Source organism: Malus domestica, chromosome 03, assembly GCF_042453785.1.
Source record: "Malus domestica chromosome 03, GDT2T_hap1".
Lineage (NCBI taxonomy): Eukaryota > Viridiplantae > Streptophyta > Magnoliopsida > Rosales > Rosaceae > Malus > Malus domestica.
Window position 1 is genome coordinate 5,597,770 of NC_091663.1, and position 16,786 is coordinate 5,614,555.

The window sequence follows — 16,786 nt, forward strand, 5'->3', positions numbered from 1 at the left end:
AATTGGCTAGACACCTTCGCAACATTATAAATAATTTAGAATATCACGAGAATACAGCCCTATATAATCTAATCGTGATAAGGTCATGACTTGCAGAGTTGCATTAAGTTGCCCTACATAATCTAATCGTGATAAGGTCATGACTTACATTAAGTTGGGAACGTGCACATAGCGTACGTGAAACTTAATATCTTGGAGATTTCAATGAACAGATTATGGTGAGGTGAAAATTTTATTAGGGATGGGGTAAAAAAAGCAGGGGGTGAAAGTCTATTTCTTCACGTTTTTCCTTCAAACCTATTGAAATGTGTAACAAGTTAAGAGGTATTGTACATACAAAAACGAATTAAGTACTTGTTTGTGGGAACTGGATATACTGGTTTGTTCATATTAATGTTGTTCCATATTTTGTAATTATTTTAGAGTTAGATATGTTTAATTCCAGCTTGGAATTTGACAATTTGTTAAGAAAATTCAGCTGGTCTCAGTAACATAATAAAAGACTACAAAAGTGTTCTAGAAGGCTGACCACTACACCAAAACTGTCAAAAAGTGGATTGAAATAGAGATGTATCCCTATGCTAGTTTGGAGGGTTCGCGCCTAATCCATTGCTACAGCAAAATTGTCAAAAAAAAAGTAGTTATATTGTAGAAATTGTCAAAAAGTGGATTGAAATAGAGATGTATCCTTATGCTAGTTTGGAGGGTTCACGCCTAATGCATCGCTACAGCAAAATTGTCGAAAAAATTAGTTATATTGTAGTTTTGATAGCAGGCAACGGGAACAAAAAGGGTTCCATAGTTCTGGTTCTAGACTTCTAAGAGAGTAATTAGAATATGAGAGTGTAAAGGGTAAAGTTTTAGTTCTAGTTCTGTACTTTCTTGGGACAAAGGTTTTATATACACAAATTCACACATCCATCTTGAATAAAACTTTTTTTTATTTTTTTTTATTTTTAAGAAACGTCTGCGATACAAGAGAATTTTATTGGTAACGAAAGAAAGTTACATCTAGTTAAAAGGGACATAAACTTTACCTCTCAAAATACAAGGAAAAAAAGAAGCTTTAATGAAAAGAACTTGGACCTAACTTTAATTTAACCAAATACTACCATAAACTATTATTTAACCTAATAAACTTAAAATTTAATCTTAATGACAAACTATTCATATACCAGCCCTCCAAACTTGCCCCTAACGGAAAGCCTATTACCTTATTAAATATGAAGGTGATGAAATGGCGTCCACCATCCCCACTTCCATTTTCCACTGCCGTCCACCATCCCACTTTCATTATTCCAACTACCACACGTGCCAAACTAATAAACAAAACCAACTGTCCTTTGTTTCACTATGGGTATGTAGAAAACTTGATTTTTAAAGTGAGCTTTAGATGATTTTTGTTTTTTTAATTCATAAAATATAGCTATTTTTGTATGTTTTTCTAATTCATAGAATATTGCTATTTTTGTATGTAAAAAGATTTCATGGTCCTGCAATTTAATTTCAGTCAAATTGTTTATTTATTTTTCGTTGCTCAACACAGTTTTGATACATTTCTCAACAGTCCTTATTTTTCGTTGCTCAACACAGTTTTGATACAGTTCTCAACAATCCTTAGAGATTTGTAATTTGCACTGTAACATGCGCAATACTCTCTTCGGAATCATACGCGCATGTGTGTGTATAAATGATGACAACAAATTTCCTTTTCCTTTTTTTTTTAATACAAGAAGCAAATGTAATTTGTCTTACATCAGAAGTGACCAAAACAGAAGCAAACCATAATAAGCAAGAAGCATATGGTATCGGGTACAAGCTGCAAAGATCATAAGTATCAGGTAAATACAAACTAACAAGAAGCATATGGTATCGGGTACAAGCTGCAAAGATCATAAGTATCAGGTAAATACAAACTAACATATATTAAGATCCACATAACAGAATACTAAGTGATCAAAACACTAAGCAGCGGGAGGTACAAACCAAAGTATGACCAAACAAACTGATCGAATCATCCCCAAATCGGAAAATTCATTCATACCAGATGTGGAATAATTATTAAGTACACTCGTAAACATTTATTTAAAAAAACAAAAACAAAAACAAAAAATTATGATAATTCTTGTTTCCACAAAGATGTTCAACGCTAATATACTATTGTCATTGACGGTATGTAATTAAAACTCCAACGACTCTTTTTGGTTACAAAAGGCTCTAACTAATTCATTCCCCTCTTTATCCGGGTAAACTTAAAATTTAATCTTAATGACAAACTATTCATATACCAGCCCTCCAAACATAAAAGCTCGCGACCAAACTAAAAGCTCAACACAATAAATTTTTTTTTCAAACTTGCCCCTAACGGAAAGCCTATTACCTTATTAAATATGAAGATGATGAAATGGCGTCCACCATCCCCACTTCCATTTTTCACTGCCGTCCACCATCCCACTTTCATTATTCCAACCACCACATGTGCCAAACTAATAAACAAAACCAACTGTCCTTTGTTTCACTATGGGTATGTAGAAAACTTGATTTTTAAAGTGAGCTTTAGAAGATTTTTGTTTTTTTAATTCATAAAATATAGCTATTTTTGTATGTTTTTCTAATTCATAGAATATTGCTATTTTTGTATGTAAAAAGATTTGATGGTCCTGCAATTTAATTGCTGTCAAATTGTTTATTTATTTTTTGTTGCTCAACACAGTTTTGATACGTTTCTCAACAGTCCTTATGTCAATTTTTTTTTTTCCAGACACTGCTCCTGACGGAAGAATCCCAAAAGGGCCATGAATACAAAAAGGGAAAAACGTATTTATCAAAGTATTATATGTTTTTCAAACCCACAAAAAAAACACCATAAATTTACATGAGAGAGAGGAGAGAGAACAGAGAAGAGGGGACTGAAAATTTCATGAAGTTGAATTCAACCAGTTATACATAGCCAAATCAAAAGTAATCCATATATAGATTATACTATTAAATAGCAGTATATAAGACTACCATTTTTTGGAGAAAGACGTGCGATCAATCAAGATTCAAGATTGTGTTATTTTGTCAAAACTTTGTCTTTATTTTGTTCATGTTCAAAAATAATCTGAGTTATTTTAGTTTAATTTCTGAAATAGTACGGGGTTATTTTGGTTCAGTTTCAGAAATAGCGTGGGTTATTTTGCTGTAGTTCCCGAAATAGCGTGGATTATTTTTGTTCAGTTTAAAATATTGTGTGGGTTATATTGTTGTAGTTATAAAAATCGTGCATTTTGTTCCCTTCAAGAAATAGTGTGGGTTATTTTGGTTCAGTTTTCAGAAATAGTGTGTAATTTTGCTGTAGTTCCAAAAATAGTACGAGTTATTTTGGTTTAGTTTTAGCTGTTGATTATTTTGCTTTAGTTTTAGAAATAGTGTTTATTTTGTTCCCTTCCACAAATACTATTATGGCTCAATTTCAGAAATAGTATGCGACACACCCCGACCCGAAATGTCCACTAGGACTCCGAATCGAGCTGTGCTGGCCGACACCTGGAAGGTGACGAAGCCATAAAGTGTAGTGATGTGGAAGATGTGAATAAATTTAAACCTAAAAGTGCCTAAATACAGAGTGAGCTGTGAGCGGGAATGAACCCAATTCACACGTGATGACATAGCATAAGTACAGTACAGTAAAATAGAGTGAGAATTATACCATCGATGGTAATCGTCTACACCAAGATTTGCCAATAATCCTCGTCGGTACGAAACTTTGCTACTAGAACCTGGGGGGGCGAAAAACAAAAGGGTGAGTGGGCAAAAACAAAACTTTAGAAAACACAATTCTCTTTTCTGAAAGTAATAACCCCTCACTGTAAAACTCGTATAATTTCCCAGAAAATAATAACATGTAGGTACATAAGGATAATGCTTAGAAACAGTGAAAACAGAGGTATGCCAGGTCAAGATGTTCAACCATAAAATGTGTAAGCCAGGTGATACGAATCAATGTAAAATAGTATGCCAGCCGGAGTCACCTAATGTGACATGTACGGCGGAATCTATAGCTCATCAAGTATGCCTGCACACGAGTCCGAACCACCTATTGTAGTCTGTACGACAAGGCTGGTGTAGATAAGTACGCTCAAGTGCTACGATCACGTGAAGGCTGTGCAAACAATCGCGGGTCACCTACGAGTCGAAACCACCTATTATGGTCTGTACGACAGGGTTGTGCACCAAACTTGGATCCAAGGTGAGCGTGCGGTGCAAGAGGTGAACATAACGTGAAAGATGTGCCCTGGCCACGGGCGGGAGCACTAACACCGGGGTGCAGGATAATGAGCTCTAAATGCATCTACGTATAATCACAACAATACATTTCACTATCATCAATATATGTCACTTGAAGCTTACCTGAGCGTCCGCAACGTCAAACAACAACATGCATATATATATTCTAATGCATATTCTAAAATGTAATGCAATTGACATGGCATTTAAAATCGTAAATCCATTTAAAACATTTCTGGGAAAATGTAGAGCATATATACGTATATAGAAAACCAAAAGCCCACTCACCTAGAGTTCGCGCTACAACTCCCTTGCCCCAATATCAAGGTGTCACGAACAATCGTCATCTAGAACAATTATCAAATACCGTCTCAGAATTCTTATCGATAGAACACGTAACTTAATAAAACACATCCCCAAGGACATTCTAAAATGATTCGAACCCCATTGACCAAAAGTCAACTGTCGGTCAATGGTCGACGGTAGGGTCCGCAAGCCTACGTAACTCGATCCGGAAGATCCGTACCTCGGATTTTCGATCCGTAACTTCCAAAGATCTACATTATACTTCTGGAACATCCTACTAAAGTTTCATTATGATCCAACGGTTGGATCTTCGCCAATTGCAAATTCAAGTGGCGGTCAACGTTTTAATTTACAAACTTACAAATGTAATTTGGGGAGATCCATACGTCGGATTCCCAATCTGTAAGTTCCTAAGGTCCTCAAATATTACGAATAATAAGCTATTAAAGTTTAGTAACGATCCAACAGTTAGATCGTCGATTCTTATAATGACCAAGTAACGGACCTTAGCGAAATTGTACCAAAACAATGGAATTTCATTAATCGGACATCAGGAATTGGGTATGAAGTTTAGCCTAGGAAGGTCAGGGGATACCTCGACCCACGCGCCTCCGTATCCGACCGTCGACCGCCCCAACTTGCCGAAAAAATCAACTATTTCTAAAAATTCTCAAACTTCATAGAAATTAAGATCTCAGTGAGTAAAGCGGGTCTTATACCTGCGGCCAAGTCCAATTTGGCCAGGAAAAGCTTCAAATCGCCAAGAACTCGTCGGAACCCTAGAATTTTGGTGTCCTTATCCGATCAACCCGCAACACCACGGCCCCTAAAACTGTTTGGGCTTTGTTCCTGACCTCCAGAGAAGTGTTTTAGAAATAGGTGGATCGTCGCGTAGTACCCACGAAGCCGTGCGTCGGCCTTCACGAAATTGGAACTATTTATACTATATTTAGGGCCTCGTATTTAGACCTCGTATAAACACTCGGAGGAATTAAGTGTAATTATGTAACTAAGGAAGGGGCAAATATGTAATTAGGGGAGGAGCCCTTATTCTATAAAAGGGCCTTTTCACCCTCACAAACCCTAAGTATCTCCTATCTAGAGCAAAGCTCTCACACTCTCTCCCTCACAAATACTCTCAGATAAATACAATCAGTGTGGACGTAGCCCAAACCTTGGGGTGAACCACCATACATCTTGTGTTATTTACTTTTCTTGCAAATTCACGGTCGGATTTACGTTGTTCCAAGACATCCGATTTTGTGCATCAACAGGAACCAAAACTCTCTGTTTTTGGGTTGAAATGGTGGATGGGAGGCCACATGAGTGATTTTCAAGTGATGGATGGTGGTGATCAACGAGAAAAATGGCAGAAATTCGCCAGATTTGGAATCGGGTTGAAACTGGGTTGCGCACGAGTTGAAAGGGAAGGGTTCATGATCCCGTGCCTCTCACTCCTCTCTCTTTTCTTCCCTTCTCTTCCTCCCATTGGTCCACTAACCTCCTCCATTATGTACCATATATTGGGCCTCAACTGGGCCTCATGAAAAATACTTGGGGGACTTAGCCCATCACTTATGTATTGATGAGCGAGCCTTTATTTTATAAAAGGGACTCCCTCACCGTCATTGGAGAGCATCAACTCTAGTACCTTATTCATGTATTGAGGAGCGAGCCATTATTTTATAAAAGGGACTCCCTCACCACCATTAGAGAGTATCGCCGCCTACTGAGCAACCGTCTCGCCGCGAGCATCAACTCTAGCCCATCATTTATGTATTGAGGAACGAGCCCTTATTCTATAAAAGGGACTCCCTCACCGTCATTAGAAAGCATCAACTCTAGCACATTTTGCATGTATTGAGGAACGAGCCCTTATTTTATAAAAGGGACTCCCTCACCATCATTAGAGAGCATCAACTCTAGCCTATCATTCATGTATTGAGGAGCGAGCCCTTATTCTATAAAAGGGACTCCCTCACCTTCAAACGCCGCAAGCTGAGCCAACCAAGGAAACATAAGTCACGAGCCGAGCAACCGAGCAACGTGTGCTACTTCTAGTTGAGCGTCATTTCAGATTGAGCACTGCCTCATATCGAGCATCAGTTCAAGACAGCATCCAGTTACTTCGGCCCACATATGGACCGAATTTCAAGTTTCTAGCCAAAAGACTCTCTTGACTGAAGACTTGGGGGACTACAGTTTATATCATATTTAGGGCCTCGTATTTAGACCTCGTATAAATACTCAGGGGACTAAAATGTAATTATGTAATAAAGGAAGAGGCAAAGATGTAATTAGGGGATAAGCCCTTATTCTATAAAAAGGCCTCTTCACCCTCACAAACCCTAAGTCTCTCCTATCTAGAGCAAAGCTCTCACACTCTCTCCCTCACAAATACTCTCAGATAAATACAATCAGTGTGGACGTATCCCAAACCTTGGGATGAACCACGATACATCTTGTGTTATTTACTTTTCTTGCAGATTCACGGTCGGATTTACGTTGTTCAAAGACATCGGGTTTTGTGCATCAACATTTGACCCCATCTGTGAGAATCGACACGAAAAGTTATGTCGGTTCTCTTTCATTTTTTTCACCTCCACCGTGAATCTGCAAAATCTGCAAAAATCCAACAACCCAAAGTTTTCCTCGAAAAACCCAGAAACATAAAGATCCAAATCTCAAACACTCCTCACAAGCCCACAGGGAAGATAAAGGTCGTTGTTTTTTTTTTTTTTTTTGGGTTTTGGGTTCGTATTCAGGACACCATTAGTCAAACCAACAACACTTCCTACACTATCTTGCCGGGAGAAGACCCATCCGTCGTCGTCCCTCCACCGACCCATCGGAGACCCTTAAAGGGTTTTGTCGTGATATTCTCCTCCGTCATATTTCTCTTGTCATTGGTCACATTAGTTATCCACCAAGGACCGGGGGCGCCGCAAAAAACAGTGATAGGACAACCAGATCACCACCACCAATACCGGCAAGCTTCAACCAGTTCAGAGACGAGGTCGTTTTCAGTGCTTAGAGGAAAATTAGAAAGAGTATCGGCCAAATCGTACCCTCATTTTTCAGAGAAAGCTTCATATAATTGGACAAATGCCATGCTTTCTTGGCAAAGAACTGCATCCCATTTCCAGCCAAAAAAAAATTGGATAATGATCAGAATGAGGAAAGCAAAACCAATTACAAAATACGCACTGCTCTTTGCTACTACAAGGTCACAGGAAGAAACAGAATGGTACTGCTAATGCGGGGTGCTGCGCTACCGTCGCCGCCGCCATCGAGGGCGTTCTCTCTCTCCTTCTTTCAGTTGTCCCACTGGCGTTTGATCTTCCTTAATGAAGCATACCGCCATGATTTGATCCCTAACTCTGCCGGCATTAATCAGACCCCCACAGCTAGAATGGCGTGGTTCAGTGGGAAAGTGTTTTTGGGGAACTTTCCCGATCTCGCCGGGGCCGTGAAAAAGCTCCAGGAGAGCATTAAGAACATCGAGAAAAATTTTGATAGCGCCCTTGGGTTCGAAGACAGAGAGAAAGCCAAATCCGGCAATGAAGCTTTAGGATTATGGCCTTCATCTACGAATTAGATTATGTCCTTTCTGGAGCAACAAGATCAGGAAAGTAATGTTGAATCATCAGAGAAAGCCGGGTCTTCTGAGCTTCCACCTAAGGTTGACAAATCACCTGGGGGAAACTGAATCTCTACAGCTCACATCTACAGTTGAGGAGAACAAAGGGGCCAAAGCTGAAACTTTGAAACAGTAGTATTGTGGGGACGACGATGCCGCCTACACTGAGGGAAACGACATCGCAGCGGTTGGCGACGGCGATGAGGATGTCGAGTTCGTAGCAGTTGACGCTCCACACCCATTGCTGTGAAATGCACAACCCAAATCAAAGACGGTTCCGGTTCTGCTCCGCTGCTGCCGGGTTCCCTTCTTTCCTTCCCAAAGAGGTCAAAGATATCAAAGACCTGTTTGTCCAAGAACTTTTCGAGAGAAACCCTCTGCCTTTTTTTTGGGAAGGAGAATATGGGGTGGTGGATATTTTCTATGCTGCTGCAAAGAGCAAGAATGTTGAGTTTTTCAGGCTGCTTTTTTTACTTTGTGGTTTCGCCAAGGTTCATCTCTCTCTCTGAACCCCAGAGTGCTTACTGCTAGAATGCTTATTGGCCACTAAGAAAAACTGTGGGAATTCCATTGCCAGCAATTGCAGTGGAGAAGTAGGAACACCCTCAGTGCCACCGCCATGCCACATTCTCCAGCTGTTTCGCAGCTCCTGAGAATAATAGAGAAACTGCGTTTTTGGAAAGTGCCAAAAGGAAAAGCAACGAAGAAGATAAGTTTTCTTCAAATTCATATCCTGTTACTGGAAACCACATCATCACATTATCACATGCATCTTGTGATATTTTATTCCTATCTTTAATAATTCCAACCCAAAACTACATTGTATATAAATAAAGGGGGGACAGGGTATCATGGTTCTGGTACAAAGTAAGAGATCTTAAAGTTTGCTACAGCAAGAAAAACTCGTGCTTTCTCAAATCAGGGATACTACCCTGCAGAATGCCCATCCTCTTCACCGACAGACAAAAAAGTTTATACTTTGGGTCTCTGCTCACAGTTTCACTACTAGAGCAATGAAAGACGAACAGAATAATAAAAGCAGAAAGCATGGCTACCCACTAGTCAATCAATCTCGGAGATAATTGCAGAAAGCGAAGAAAAGAAGAAAAGCAAAAGATCTTCCTATTATTATGAGTCATTCTGTCTGCCAGATGAAAAGACAGAGAGAGTGCAGCAGAAAAACACAAACAAAAGCAAGGAATAAACACCCACCCCACCAGAGTGATGTGGTTTACTTTCCTTATTCTTGAATGATGTAATTTATCTTTCTTATCTCTCGGAGACATCAGTATAAACCCCAACAGAGGGTAGTAAAAAAAAAACGGCAAAGCCCAAAAAAAAAAAATGCGCTGGAATGTTGTGTAAATGGTGAAGGCCTATAAGCCCAAAATTGCTCCAACCAGGCGATCAAAAGTAAGCCCAATACTCCACGATTATTCAGCAACCTACCGCTATTACCACCAACCAGGTGACCAAAAGTACGCCCAGTACTCCAAAAATTATTCGGCAACCTGCCGCTATTACCACCAACCAGGTGATGAAATGTACAACCCGTACATTAATATCATTTGGCAACTAGCCATTCATGCCACCAACCAGGTGATGAAATGTACAACCCGTACTCTCCTTCATGCCACCAACCAGGTGATCAAAAGTACGCCTAGTACTTCAAAACATACATGAGCATTACTCATGTCATTCATACATAAACATTCATGAGCATCACTTATGACAATCATACATAAACATTCATGACCATCTTTCATGTCAACATTCATGAGCATCACTCATGTTAATATTCATGAGTATCACTCATGACAACATCCATGAGCATCACTCATGTCAATCAACATAAACATTCATGAGCATCACTCAAGTCAAACAGCTTCAAAAGCTTCATTTACAGAGCTGTAGCTTCAAAAGCTTCATTTACAGAGCTCTAGCTTCAAAGCTTCACTTGCAAAGCTTCACCTACAAAGCTTCAGTGCATGGTATAGAAATACCGCATCCGAACAACCGCCACTTCGGCCATACATGGATTTCGAGTGCCACGTGTCGGGATGTAATTAGTTGTGCAAATTTTAGATAGGATCAAGTCTTTCTTGAGGTGGATGTTGAAATAACACCTACCCTTTACAAATTTCCCAACAACCGTGATGAGTAAAGGGTTTTTTCATGTCCTCCATATACAATTCCTCCGCTTGGTGTACGTAGACAATACAATTACGAAAATTAAAGGAAATTTATTTTTGAAATTAAATGTAATATAATTAAATATTTAAAATAACTTGTGAAAACACTTATTTCGTAGTAGTTTCGGAGTTCGGGGGAGTGATGCCTCCATAGAACTCGTAGTACTTTTTCGACGTACGAGTCCAAACACCCCACTTGTTTAAGAACTACTCTTGACACTATCTTCCGAGACCCATCTATAGGCCCTGCAAAGAGCTTCATCTTCTTTTCGGGTCCAAGCCTTTCCTTTCATTGCAGATGTGGCCATTTGAAAATTATTCAAAAAATTGAATGAAAGATTACTGGAAGAGGTAAAATAGTATGGAATGGTGAAAAGGATGCGAGAAATGGTGTAGGAATGACATAGGTATTTATAGGAAGAAAAAAAATTAGCATTTTTTTTTAAATTCGTCCAAAAAAAAAATTCAAATTCCAATGGTAATCTGACGTCAACTAGCCGTTGGCTGTCAAGTGGGCTGGGCTGCAGGGCTGGTTGGCTGGCTGGAAATGACCAACCCGCTGGCCCGATTTTGGTTTTTTAGCCTAGTGGGGCCCATAAACCCTTTGGCCTAGCCCTCAGTTTGAGACGGGTTACGTGTCATTTAAAACTATTTTTAACCCCATGGCCCTTTGACTGAGTCGGTTGGAGATGGCCTAACCTCCTAAATTGTTCTCCTTTTTCTTCAAAATCTCATGTTCATCTATGTTTTGAATCATCAATGCGTAAATGTCGTGATGGGTTCTAACATGCTTGATTTCATCAAGAATGTCCTTAATTCATGTGATGTGGAATTTAGGTGTAAAACTATGTGTGTTGTATGCGAATGCGGATTTATGGTTTGAAAGGTTAATCAATACAAATGCATTACCTCACTGGTGTAACTCTAAGAAAGAATGGTGCGATGTGAGCTACATCATGAACTATTCTTGACGAATAGCCTATGGCGAGGCGTTAAGAAGATAAGTTTCTAATGAACGCGTCTATATATGTGTAGACGGCGGCGTGTATGCAAGATGAGCCTCTGTTAGGCGTAGAGAAATAATGCGTATGATAGTTGTAGAGAAGATGAACAGTAGTCCTGGTAGGGAGAGTAAGCCTATCAAATCGAGAATCTAGGATAAGATATCCAATCTTCTTACGATTATGATTGCGTTATCTAATATCTAAGATATCCTAATTTGACTTGAATTAGGGTTTTCTTACTTAGGAGACAAGTAACATCTTCAATGCGTAGTATGTCAGACTAAGGACTACGCTCATGGGTTACGAGTATTCCGGTCCCTCTTGCCACCCGAGATGCCACATGTTATAAGCCCAGAAAATCATATTCCCACATCCTGTATGTTATAGGGACCATTTTTTATTTTGTCCATACACAAAGAAACATCCATATATAGTTGGCATATTTATTTCACGAAAAAGGAAGAACATTCATAAAGGAATACAATTATGAAAATAGGGAAATGATATGCTTGGCATATTTATTTCACGAACAACAACCGCAGCAGGATATCTTCACCATTATCCAAGGAAACATTTGAACCAGCTTGCTGAGAGTTTTGGGTGCCTCTTAAGTCCATCATTGTAATCTATATAGACGAAACCAAATCGTAAGGTGTATCCAGAAGCCCATTCAAAATTGTCCAGCAATGACCATGCAAAGTATCCCTTCACATTTACACCATCACTGCACAAAAAAGGCGAATTTCAAATGTAAGTATGTCTAGTGTAGTGATAAGTAAAAGATATAAGTTAAACCTTATTTAACTTTTAAAAAGAACTTACTTGATTGCTTTTCGAAGATAGTCGAGGTGGTGGTAGTGGTAATCAATTCTGTGGGTATCATTGAGGGATTGCGGAAGTGACAATGTGGGATCATCGAACTCGTCAAGGCCTGCAATATAATTAATTTTTTATTTGATGTTTTTAATTGACGAAGAGGCGAAGAATTATAGATTCATCATTTCATTCCTATCGATTCAACAGATTGCTAAATGTTTGAGAGTTCCCATCTAGTTTTATATGTAGATCACGTATAGATGTCAACTGCATTTTACACCATATACATGTGAAGCATTAATTATTTAGTTAATTAAGGTTTAAAAATAATTACCGTTCTCAGTAATGTAAATGAGCGGATTATTATATTTGTGCTTTGCGTAGAGTAAAATCTCTCGAATGCCTTTTGGATAAATAACTAGCCAGCTTGAAGCAGCCTGCAACCCCAATTTATGAAGGTAAGTTAACTAAATGAAAATCAATTACTCTTTGAATGCAAATAGTTTAGCTAATTGTTCGATGCGTACCGGAGGACCAATGGGGACTCCATTAAGCTCGGCTGCCACAACATTTAGGAATATGAGATTTTAAATATTGTGATGAACTTAAATTACTCAAATTAAATAATTGGTTTCTCATTTTGTACTCACTTGATTCAAAAACGCGAGCATCGGTCAGGAAGCTTGCATTTGCAGAATTATTATGAGGTTGATCGCTTGAATAGTGAGTAGTATAATAATTCATTCCAACAAAATCAAATGACCCTTTTATTAACTTGGATTCTTCTTGTGTAAATTTAGGTAATCTTTCTTTAACAAGAACTTGCATACTGTGCGGATATTGGCCGCTTGTCAATGGCTCCATAAACCTACATAATCATTGAAATTTCATCAATAAATTTTGTATTATTATCATATAAATGAACACTTAATTGGGTTGATATATAAGTTTGGAATTAATAAACTTGCCATCCAAACATAAAATCCAAAGATCGATTCGCAGCATTCCGATGACGCGTTGCGTTAGAAACCGGCACAAACCAATTTGTCGCTAATGTTATTCCTATCACGCCTTCTTGAGATGCCTGCACATCACCAACCAAACTTGATTAGTTACGGTATGAAAAAAGGTAAATTAACCCTATCTCATTAATTTAATATTACAACATTGAGTATTAATATGACCTGATATTTAGTCTTGTACACTTTAACAGCATGTGCATGAGCGAGGAGGAAGTGGTGTGCTACTATATAGGGTTCGGTAGCCGAATCACCGCCGGTGCAGTTTAAGTTCTGCCAAGCAGAACATCGCCCGGGTGCTAATTCTCCTGATGCATAGCCAAAAGTAATAAAAGTATATGGCTCATTTAGTGTGATCCAATGCTTTACCCGATCGCCAAATAACTTAAAGCAAAGTTCTGCGTAGTCCCGAAAATGATTGCTGCAACATGGAAAATTAAAAATCAGTTGCATGCTGATTTTGAAGGTTTACGCATTATAGCAATATACATTTGAATATCTAAACGATCAATCGTCAAGAAGATAAAGAATTATTATTAATTAGAGAATCAAAGTCTACTACTTACACAATTTGACGGTTTAAGAAACCACCATATTCTTCTTCTAAGGCTTGAGGAAGATCCCAATGAAAGATTGTCGCATATGGCGTTACACCTGTGCATTATCAATAAAAGCAACACGCTTGATTATATAACATGTAACTCTTAAATGTATATATGTACATGTGTGTGTGTGTGTGTGTATTTGTAAGGTGGGATGATATATGAGATTAAGCAGTTGCATCACCTTTGTTTAGGAGTTCATTGATGAGATTGTTGTAGTATTGTACTCCTTCCTTGTTCACACCCCCACTTAGCTTTCCATCTAATTATATAATTAAAATTAAGAACATAAGCAAATACATTGGAAAGGGGAACAAAATAGGTTAAACTACATATATTATTGGTTATATTACTCAGAGCAAACATCATGCATGGACACACTACTTCGTCCCAACTAATTAATGCGAATGCGGATGATCAACTTACTTGGTAACAATCTGGACCATGAGATAGAGAACCTATAAGCATCCAATCCCATATCCTTCATAATCTTTACATCTTCCTATATAGAATAACGCAATATGTATTATAAGAAAATGCCTCATCTTCAACCTCCTTAATTTTCTTAAGGCCGTAAATTCTTTAATTCTCCTTATACTATTGAATAATTCAGGACTGGAGAACAAAGTTAATGATATTTTTGAACCTTATAGCGGTGGTATTGATCATCAGCCACGTCCCCATTGCTTCCATCAATGACTTTTTCTGCAATTAACCATGTAAAATTTTCATTATCTTCATAAACCTCATGGTTTAGGCCTCGTCCCCCATCAATGTCTAACCCTTGTAAAGGTTAAGAATAAATCTGTATTAATCAAGGTTCAATTCAATCTGGCACCGGTGTAGGTACCTGGATACTGGTGGGTGAAGTTATCCCATATGCTTGGTCCTTTACCACCTTCATCCCATGCACCTTCATACTGAAATTAATTTACACATATAAGGGTACAAAATGAGCATGTTAGTATTTTCCTGCATGTATGTTAATAGGTCTGACATTAAATAAAAACCCTAACAACTTATTAAGTGCAGAAACACAAACTTGGTAAGATGCTGAAGCTGAACCAAATACAAAGCCTGATGGAAAACTGCTTCTGTTCAGGGAAGCACTGCTATAACGACTAGGTATAACAGCAGTAGTTTTACCATCTCCCGCTGCAAAGCCAGTTAGTAGTAGCACACCCAACAGCAGTGACTGTAACCTCATTGCCATTGCTAATTAGAGCTTTTGGTGAACGGGAATGGTTGTGGCCTTCCTCGCATGGCGTTTATATAGAGAAAGTATGTACGAGGAAAACATGTAACCCTTAATATTTAATTAAGAACGTGGATCAATACAGATAATAAATAATTAGTAAAAGTATAGATTGTAAATAAGTACCAAAAGTCTTCGATATCAATTGGCTAGACACCTTCGCAACATTATAAATAATTTAGAATATCACGAGAATATAGCCCTATATAATCTAATCGTGATAAGGTCATGACTTGCAGAGTTGCATTAAGTTGCCCTACATAATCTAATCGTGATAAGGTCATGACTTACATTAAGTTGGGAACGTGCACATAGCGTACGTGAAACTTAATATCTTGGAGATTTCAATGAACAGATTATGGTGAGGTGAAAATTTTATTAGGGATGGGGTAAAAAAAGCAGGGGGTGAAAGTCTATTTCTTCACGTTTTTCCTTCAAACCTATTGAAATGTGTAACAAGTTAAGAGGTATTGTACATACAAAAACGAATTAAGTACTTGTTTGTGGGAACTGGATATACTGGTTTGTTCATATTAATGTTGTTCCATATTTTGTAATTATTTTAGAGTTAGATATGTTTAATTCCAGCTTGGAATTTGACAATTTGTTAAGGAAATTCAGCTGGTCTCAGTAGGTCGTACCCAGTGCACAAGGCTCCCGCTTTACGCAGGATCTGGGAGAGGTGAATGTCGGCTAGCCTTACCCCCATTTATGGAGAGGCTGCTCCCAAGTCTCGAACCCGAGACCTACCGCTCATGGACGAAGATATACTGGTTTGTTCATATTAATGTTGTTCCATATTTTGTAATTATTTTAGAGTTAGATATGTTTAATTCCAGCTTGGAATTTGACAATTTGTTAAGGAAATTCAGCTGGTCTCAGTAACATAATAAAAGACTACAAAAGTGTTCTAGAAGGCTGACCACTACACCAAAACTGTCAAAAAGTGGATTGAAATAGAGATGTATCCCTATGCTAGTTTGGAGGGTTCGCGCCTAATCCATTGCTACAGCAAAATTGTCAAAAAAAAAGTAGTTATATTGTAGAAATTGTCAAAAAGTGGATTGAAATAGAGATGTATCCTTATGCTAGTTTGGAGGGTTCACGCCTAATGCATCGCTACAGCAAAATTGTCGAAAAAATTAGTTATATTGTAGTTTTGATAGCAGGCAACGGGAACAAAAAGGTTCCATAGTTCTGGTTCTAGACTTCTAAGAGAGTAATTAGAATATGAGAGTGTAAAGGGTAAAGTTTTAGTTCTAGTTCTGTACTTTCTTGGGACAAAGGTTTTATATACACAAATTCACACATCCATCTTGAATAAAACTTTTTTTTATTTTTTTTTATTTTTAAGAAACGTCTGCGATACAAGAGAATTTTATTGGTAACGAAAGAAAGTTACATCTAGTTAAAAGGGACATAAACTTTACCTCTCAAAATACAAGGAAAAAAAGAAGCTTTAATGAAAAGAACTTGGACCTAACTTTAATTTAACCAAATACTACCATAAACTATTATTTAACCTAATAAACTTAAAATTTAATCTTAATGACAAACTATTCATATACCAGCCCTCCAAACTTGCCCCTAACGGAAAGCCTATTACCTTATTAAATATGAAGGTGATGAAATGGCGTCCACCATCCCCACTTCCATTTTCCACTGCCGTCCACCATCCCACTT

At 38.1% G+C, this 16,786-nt stretch overlaps 1 protein-coding gene across 1 annotated transcript; it reads right to left on the bottom strand.

Annotated features, from left to right (window-relative positions):
• Window positions 1-11,834: 11,834 nt before the first annotated feature.
• LOC139194036 (beta-glucosidase 13-like) lies at window positions 11,835-15,246 on the bottom strand. The gene is made up of 13 exons (XM_070818185.1): window positions 14,891-15,246; window positions 14,699-14,768; window positions 14,495-14,553; window positions 14,275-14,350; window positions 14,033-14,110; window positions 13,813-13,900; window positions 13,412-13,667; window positions 13,196-13,311; window positions 12,878-13,095; window positions 12,755-12,786; window positions 12,562-12,664; window positions 12,234-12,342; window positions 11,835-12,135 (listed from the first exon to the last, which is right to left on the bottom strand). Exons 1-13 carry the CDS (start codon window positions 15,059-15,061, stop codon window positions 11,970-11,972), a joined length of 1,542 nt encoding a protein of 513 aa, XP_070674286.1. The 5' UTR covers window positions 15,062-15,246; the 3' UTR covers window positions 11,835-11,969.
• Between the last annotated feature and the right edge of the window lie 1,540 nt (window positions 15,247-16,786).

Excerpts from the sequence above, each read along its gene's own strand:
- LOC139194036 (XM_070818185.1), bottom strand. The coding sequence starts at position 15,061 with ATGGCAATGAGGTTACAGTCACTGCTGTTGGGTGTGCTACTACTAACT. Across the intron at positions 13,901-14,032 it reads CAATGAACTCCTAAACAAAG|GTGTAACGCCATATGCGACA; the intron begins GTGATGCAACTG and ends GATAATGCACAG. Across the intron at positions 13,096-13,195 it reads TTGGATTTTATGTTTGGATG|GTTTATGGAGCCATTGACAA; the intron begins GCAAGTTTATTA and ends ATGATTATGTAG.